The sequence below is a fragment of the Galeopterus variegatus genome, unplaced genomic scaffold (assembly GCF_000696425.1).
Source record: "Galeopterus variegatus unplaced genomic scaffold, G_variegatus-3.0.2 Scaffold974, whole genome shotgun sequence".
Classification (NCBI taxonomy): domain Eukaryota; kingdom Metazoa; phylum Chordata; class Mammalia; order Dermoptera; family Cynocephalidae; genus Galeopterus; species Galeopterus variegatus.
Genome location: NW_007727085.1, coordinates 61,598 through 69,853, shown reverse-complemented (window position 1 = coordinate 69,853; position 8,256 = coordinate 61,598). Strand labels below are relative to the sequence as shown.

Sequence of the window (8,256 nt, the reverse complement as noted above, 5' to 3'; positions counted from 1 at the left end):
TGTATGTGGGATTCGAACCCTCGGCGGGAGCGCCGCACTGTAGCAGTGTGCCACCGGGCCGGCCCCTTAGAGTAACTTTTTTTTTTTTTTTTTTTTTTTAAGATGACCGGTAAGGGGATCTCAACCCTTGGCTTGGTGTTGTCAGCACCATGCTCAGCTAGTGAGCAAACCGGCCATCCCTATATAGGATCCGAACCCGTGGCCTTGGTGTTATCAGCACCGCACTCTACCGAGTGAGCCACGGGCCGGCCTAGAGTAACTTTTAAAAGGGGACATGGGAGATGAATTTTTCAAGACCTTGCACCTACGTGTGAGTTCATTCATTCATTCTCTCTCTCATTCATTCTTTCTGCTGCCCCTTCCTCCCTTTGGCTCCCACCGCAGGACCTTTGCACCAGCTGTGCCTCCTGCCCCAGATCTGACCCCACTGCCCTGCAGGAATCCACATGTTGATCATCACATGGCTTGGCTCTGTCCCTCTTTGGGCACCTCCCTGCCTCCCTGAAGGGAGCTACGGCCATGGCAGTGAATGAGCAGAGTCAGAGTGGCCAAACTCCATTTCTAGCCTCTGGAGTTGTAAAGGTGCAGAGAAGAGGCCTCCCAAGTGCCCCCACGGATGCACAGCAGCTGCCATGCACAGCCCTTAGGCCCCTGGCCATGCTGAGCATGTGGCATCTGCCATTCACACCAAGCCTGCCCTACTTTTTCACTACTACCCAATTGGGCCTTGTGGGTTTCTCTCCTTCCTCTGAACCTTCCCTGGTTCCAAGGATGCCAGTTCTCCTGTGTCTACATCTGCTGACCCCTCATAGCAGCTCATAGCTTCTACCTGGGCATTTTCAGGGGGCTCTGGGGGCCTCACCAAATTCCCACATGGGGTCCAGGACTCCACCTCCTGCCTGAGGGCAAGGAGTGGGGGGTCTCTTCCTTGCCATCATTTTGAAACAGGGCACAAGTTTTCCACATCCCCAATCCAAGGCCAGTGGTACCCTCTTGACTCTAGATGTCTGGGTGGTCCAGGCCCCTAGTTTCAAGGCCCTGACCCCAGAGGCCTCACATCTACCAGTACAAGTTCCTTCTGCTTCTGCATCTGAAGTTCCCCTTTCTTGGTTTTAAGCTCAGATATCTAAAACTTCTACATGTCTGCAGTAAAGGCAGAGCAGAGGCTTCTGCAGCAGCCCAGCCCACCCTGACCAGAAGTTGACCTGTACTCATTAGAGAACGGCAGCCCCCAGCACCTTCATGGAGTGATGTTTGAGACAGAAAGAACTCAGACACATTGCAGAATGCATAAGTCTCAGCTTCTACTACCTTTCCAGACTCCATCAATGGCAGACTGTGCGGAGAACCCCGTTCTACCAAACGTACCCTAAAAATTAACAAGGAAAACATTTCAGACTAAAGTTTACTACACAGATAGTAATTTCCAAAAAGGTAAGTTACGAGGTTATTAGAAATTAATTACCACTCTGAGGGTCAGCCTATCAACAATAGCTAGGATGTTAGCCTTTCAGTAACAAACCTGCCCGTGACCATCTTGGGCAATGACTTCAGCTGCTGCAGAGAACCCCCGACAATGCTGAGGGTCCTGCAGCGCAGGTGCCATGCACACTCTCTCCATGCTCTGTGGGCTCAGGGCAGGAGCTTGTTCTATGTGTCTTTTGGGTCCCCCCACCCTGGCTCCGGCAGGCCCCTGGCACCCAGTAAGCTGCACCTATTGTTTATATCAAGCTGCAGCATGACCACATTTGAGAATCCGGAATTGGGATCTGAGCTACAAAGCTGAGAGAGACCCTGAATACACATTTGAACACAGACCAGCAGGCACACACTCAGTGATGTAAAAACTAAGTCAGATATTAAAATGGCACCAGTAAAAAAGGCTCTTACCATTAGTTGGTTTATTTGTCTTCCACACCTCCCCATAAAAAGCAGATATCCAATGTTTAGTCCCTCTTATCACCCTTCCTGGTTGTGTGAATGATGGATAAAGGGACATGTGCTGCATCCCTGAGGACACAGGGGAGCAGAGAGACAAAGCCACGCTCCCTCCATGGAACATGTCTGAGCAGAGCCCACAGATCTGCTCCCTCTCTTGGTGCAGATGGCCCCTGACTCAGCCAGCCCTCCACTAACATCCAGGTGCCTTGGCGCCAGTTGTCTAACGTCTGGATGCGCTGGAGGAGCACAGTCAGTGTAGACCCCGCCTGGGGCTCTTTGCTATGGGCAAGGACAAGGGTGTGCAGGCCAGGGACATTACCTGTCATGGCGCAGTGCCCGCATGTCCACATAGACAGTTGTGGGGTCTGGGCCGGCTGTGCCCTGGAAAGAGAACAGCAGAGGAACCTCTGTTTGGGGCCCTCACACTCACCTAGTCTTCACAGGCACAGCTGCACAGAAACTCCTCCCGGGCCTTCAGAGACACCCCAGCAGTTGTGGGGTCTGGGCCGGCTGTGCCCTGGAAAGAGAACAGCAGAGGAACCTCTGTTTGGGGCCTTCACACTCACCTAGTCTTCACAGGCACAGCTGCACAGAAACTCCTCCCGGGCCTTCAGAGACACCCCAGCAGTTCTGCTCCCTGCAGACTGCACCCAGGGGCTCAGGGTCCTTGGGGCAGGGCTGATGCTTTACATCCAAACATCCACATGGCTTGATGATGTTGAGTAGAACGTTCACCAACAATGAATGAAAATGTCAAATCACACAATTTTACATCTCACTTCAGACAACATTCTATTCCCACTGGTCTCTTGCTGTGATGACATCACCATTATGGTTTGGGACATCTGGCCTTTCATCATCTGACCTAATTCTACTGGCGACTGAGCACAGCCAACACTCACTCAGATCGGATGGATGATAGTCCTCACCTCTCTCAGGTCTTTGACACTGACCTGACTGAAGGACACTATGTACCTCTTCATTAGATACGGAGCATCAGGTTAAATGAGCATTTGCTTCACTCCCCAATGGTCCCAGACACATAACCTATGTCTGCCCTGGGACTAAACCGAGACTTCTGCACTGAGAGTCAGCACAGTCCTCCCTCCCTCCCTTGGCAATACTATGAATGTTAAACTTTTCTGAAAACAGTTCTACTTTTAAATTTGGTTACAAGGAATCTTTTATAATATATCAAATAATATCCACTGTGAACAAAGTAAGACAACAAAAGAAACACTTATTTGTCCAGAATTCACGAGAAGGTCACATGAACTTGTGGGGTGTGGGTGGGGAGCACAGAGGCAGCAACAAGGTCAAAGTCAAGGTCATACCTGCTCAGCCAGCTTTCCCAGCCTGTTGGGCTGACAGAGGCCAAGGAGGCCCGCAGAGTGAGACAGGGAGGAGACAGCCACAGGAGACACAAACGGAAGGCCACAGGCCACATGAGAAACACATGATAAGAGAGAGCAAAAGGCATCGCTGTATCTTAGAGCGCAAACATTGAGTATCCCACTAAGATTTTTGCAATCACATGTGGCAGCCAACAAACTGAACAGACAGCTTCCAATATCTAGGAAGAAGGGCACAGGCTTTCAGATGCAGAACAGACAGTAGGCTCTTCACTCACAACATATGTGCCAACATCCCATGCCAAGTCACACATTCTGCAACAGGAAGGGACAATAAGAAAGAACCCGACCCAGTCTCCTGCAACACAACAAGGGTCTGAGGCTCAGAGCAGTCAACGGTCTTCTCATGGTTGAGTGGTCATAAGCAGAAATGCCAGGAAAAGAGGATGATGCTGTTGTGACAAACGTGGTCTCTGCAGCCAAGGCCTGCCCCACACATGCTAACCATGTGAGGACAAGGCACAAGGCCAAGCAAGGGCTTTGGAAACTGAGGAGCAGCCCCATACCTAGGATCTGTTCTGGCACAGGCAGAGGCCTTTTCCTCTCAGCTATTCTGACACTATGTGGGTGAACAAGGCATTTGATATACAGGCTATCTAATAGGCTATTTGGTTTTAAGATGTTCTTAGGAAGAAGTAAAATTGAGATACTAGTACAAAATCTGGAAAACAGTTGTGGCCATCTGGAGAACAGTAAACAGCCCTGCAGTGAGCTGCTTAACTCTGAAGCTTTCTGTTTTCTTTTAATAAGTAAAACGCCTCATGGTTTCAAAGATAAACAATACAAAGTATCATACTTATTCATACGTCTCCATTTAAAAGTACCAGATGTCTTAAAATGATAAAATCGATCCTGTTATAAAAAATTAGCTTTGTATTACATTCAATTTAGAGATTCTTACAGGTAATAGTCACTGTTCAAAAACAATTTGTGATTTTTCCCAAATAAGCCTTTGTTCATTGGTTAAAAATCCATTATCTTTTAAAATAAAACCCTCATAGCTCACAAAGCTAAAATGCTAGGTGGATATCCTTTGTAGAAACATCAGAGGCTCAGAGAAGGAGAAACAGAATAGGCAGATACAAAACTACACATTATGGACTAGGAAACTTGGTCTCCAGCTACGCTAGCAGGAAGCTTCCACAACCCTAGGGTCTGCAGCCTTACCTGGAGGCAGATGGCCACATTGACCCTGCACCCAAACGTGGTGCTCACAGCACGCGCAGGCAGGCCCAGGTCCTTGAACAGCTTGGAGAAGGACTGCGTCAGCGTGATCCTGGGCCGCTCCTCGGCGACTACCATGCATGTGCGCACACACGACAGGTTAACTCCCTTCATCTGCAGGAAGACCAGGGAGTCAAGCCCACAGCATAGTGAGGTCCCAGAGCCCTGAACACTGCCTTAAGAAGTTTCCAGGTGGGAACCATGTGTGATTTGGCCCTAGTTCTGAGTGCACAAAGTCAAAGCTGAATGCAAACCTCCTGTCTCTTTGGCCTCTGTCTTGGTTCCATCAACTCTTAAGTACGGAAGCACTCGAAGGTACCCATCTGATGTGATCCGCATCCCATACCTGCCCTCCTACACAGCCAGGCCTCTACACAGCAATCTTGAGCTGGCCCCAGGACCTCGGGGAGCCTATGGAGTGCTCAGAGCTAGCGCCGTACTCTGGCTCTGCCCCTGCCCCATCGCCTTTACCCCCTACCCCCAACACACAACAAACTCCCAATCCCTGCCCCACTGAGTGTGCAGTGGCTGGAGGGAGGGATGCCATTAGATGCACTTGGAGCCCATGCAGCAGGGGCTCAAAGCTCAGGAGCAGGGGTGTGTACACAGTGGCTCAGTGCAGGGAAAGAATTTTCTCTGTTTCCACAAACTGTGGGTAGGGGTCTCAGGAATCTTTTTTTGCTTTGTTATTTTAAGCTTCCCAGGGGTCCGGGAGCCCCATCCAAGAACTCACCCTGAGGACGCCTGTCTGTGCACCCAGGCCCTTGGTGCACATCTCCATCACCGAGTATGAGCAGAAGGTAACACGGGCCTTGTACTGGCTGACGGCTGAAAGCCACAGGGACACGTTGCTCTCCAGCTCCAGTGGCGGCACCAGCACCGATTGGTGTCCTGAGTAGACACTGCGGGAGCCAGGGCCTCAGGGCTGGGAAGGTTCCAGGTCCCACCTGGCGAACCCAGTGCACCCAGCACCTGCTCTTTCCTTTCCCAAGGACACTTCTTTTTAGCCCGGAGAGGGGACATTTGTGTTTTAACACTGAGTGGGAGTTCCAGTAGAAACAGGCTGCAGGGTAGAGATGGGGCAACGACAGGCACAGGGTCCTGGCCTCTGCTCTAAACTTCGAGGTACCCAGGGAGTACTGCCATGGAGGCACTCTGCTAGAGGTGGACTAGTGCCACTTTCTCATATTTGAAGGAATCAAGCAGATTCTTCCCAATTATTAATAATGGCTAGTGCTTGTATTTAATAAAAAATGATTTTACTCTTTTACTCGGTTTCAGACCCAGACTTCAACCCACCACATCCCAAAGAAACCATTCAGCTTCTTGGGAACTCAAAAAAGGCATCTTAGAATGATAAGGTTCCAAAGAACTACAGGAGCAATTCCACACCCAGCAGCGGGTGGGCGGACAGCAGGCGGCACCTGTACACTCACCTGCACAGACACCACAGGGCGAAGCCAAGGCCGCAGTAGGGGTCCAGGCAGATGGCAATCTGCCGTGAGGGGTACAATTCACACTGCAGCTTTATGGAGCGGCACAAGGCACTTGTGGCTGCATGTGACATCTTAAGGATAAAATAAAAGGTCTGTTCAGTGATGTGAAGGAGGAGAGAGGGTGAACAGCAACGTCTCCTGTCCACGGCTGCTGGAACGTAGCTCCAAACTAACAAATGTCACATTTACTGCCTTTAAAGATGGTTGGCTCAAATCCCCATGCAACCTAAATAATACCCAGGAAATAGCACACTAAAAATCTCTGAAACAAAATTTCAGGACAGTAAAGAATGTTAATTGAGCTCTTAGCTACTAGTAAGGAAACAGACTCATTAAAGCCACGCGCTTCTGCAGGCCAGTAATAAATCAGAACATATAGACAGTACCATAAAACATCAAAATACGCAGTACTCTCAGGTTAATCTATTTTGGGGTTCACTGGCGTTAACACAAACTTTAAGAAACAATACCGTTGCTTTCTGATTTGGATGAGAAGTACCTGCCTAAACCTGCACCTGATGTCCTTTCTGTCCACTCCCTCTAATATCCAGGTGCCCAGAGGACCTACCTTCACTCCCGCTAATATCCCCGTGGTTGACACGCTGAAGTCCAAGTAGGCAAGCACGTCTGGGGAGGGGGGTCGGAAAATACCAGCCACCTTCTTTTTTGGTATGTCATCTGTTAAACAGGAGACACCAGCGATGTTAGTGTTCCTGCATGTGTTGTGCACAAGGTAGAAGCTTCAAGCTTTCACAGATGAGGGAAGAGACACAAGTTTGACTTGGGCATCCTGCAAAAGGCGAGCTCAGACAGAAGTCGGGCTGTGAGAAAGCAGGCTGTGTGTGTTCACGGGAAAGCTTATTTTAATCTTCAAGGAAACATTACCCAGTGCACACCCACCAAAACTGTGCTGAGTGTGTGGTGACAGGAATGGTGGTGTGAGGTGGGGCACAGAAGAGCAGGGACAGGTCATAACAGCCACACGGGAAGTCACTACATTTACAAGTGAGGAAGGTTAGAGGATCGAGGACTTGCCAAAGTCCAGAGCCTGTGGCCGAGCCAAGATGGAGCCAAAATCACAACCACAAAAGCCAAAGCAGCCACAGATAGCTCCTGGGTTCTAGCTACTTCTTCAAGTTCCTGCAACCCGGTGAGGGAGACACAACCACTGACCCCATGTAGACTGGACACAGGTTGAGTGAGAGCAGGCACCACCCACCTCAGAGAAGAGTCCAGGAGGCTCCAGCCAGTCTGCCCGAGCCTGCCCTGAGCCTGCCCCCTTGGCCCCATGCCAACTGTCCTGCCATCAGCTGCCCGTGCCCATCACAGGTGGCCACAGACAACACTGTTTCTGACCCCCACTCATAGGTGGCATGGCGGAGTGGAAGGACAGATGCCCCTGGGGTGCAATGGTGTTTCTGACCCCCACTCATAGGTGGCATGGCGGAGTGGAAGGACAGATGCCCCTGGGGTGCGATGGGGAAGGAAGGACTCTGGTCTGCTTATTGGCCAGCACTCAGAGCACGGGGTGCTGCTCGGTGGGGGTGCCCTAGGCTGAGACAGGTTTGACGGTGCTGACCCAATTGTCAAGGCAGGGGGGGTGGTTTCAGCCCCTTGCATTGGCCCACAAGCACTTCATGGGGCATGGCAGCATTCACCAGTGATGGGTACTGGGATACTGGGGGCAGGGGAAGGGGTGGCAACTTCATCCCTGAGAGATCAGCAGAAGGCTGCAGACAGCTGCCAACCTGCGGTGCCAGCAGGACAGAGTAGCAAAGGCTGGGGTCGTACCACACAGAGCACCAGGGCTAGGGGACCGAGTAAGATAGGGGAGCGCTGGCCCCAAACATGATCCTCGGTCCCCACTAGAGCCTTGGAGACACTGCCGTACATGACACGAGAAGTGCCAGTGTTCTACTCAATTCTGCGCAGGCTCTACCAGAAGGACCCGAAGCCCAGCACAGGGGACACGTGCCTGTATCCAGAACGGTGGGCCAGGTCCTGACGTCCACGGCGGCGGCCGCCTCCCTGGACTTGAGCAGCCGCGCAATGGCCTGTGTGGTGAGGACGCACGCGGACTTGCTCACCTGCGCGCACCGGACGGGGCAGAGGCAGCCACCCGCCCGGTGCCCGAGGCTGCCACGCCTCCCCGCACCCTGCACTGCCCGGGCCCGGCCCGCCAG

General features: G+C 51.5%; 1 protein-coding gene across 1 annotated transcript in view; it reads right to left on the bottom strand.

Moving 5' to 3' along the window:
* DIP2A (DIP2 disco-interacting protein 2 homolog A (Drosophila)) overlaps positions 1-8,256 on the bottom strand; it is a 77,807-nt gene that overhangs the window by 9,870 nt on the left and 59,681 nt on the right. The window contains exons 21-27 of the mRNA XM_008573964.1: positions 8,045-8,160; positions 6,642-6,813; positions 6,014-6,144; positions 5,311-5,479; positions 4,521-4,691; positions 2,261-2,322; positions 1,312-1,369 (exon numbers count right to left, since the gene is read on the bottom strand). Coding sequence (XP_008572186.1) covers positions 1,312-1,369; positions 2,261-2,322; positions 4,521-4,691; positions 5,311-5,479; positions 6,014-6,144; positions 6,642-6,813; positions 8,045-8,160 — 879 coding nt within the window. The remainder of the gene's footprint in view (positions 1-1,311; positions 1,370-2,260; positions 2,323-4,520; positions 4,692-5,310; positions 5,480-6,013; positions 6,145-6,641; positions 6,814-8,044; positions 8,161-8,256) is intronic.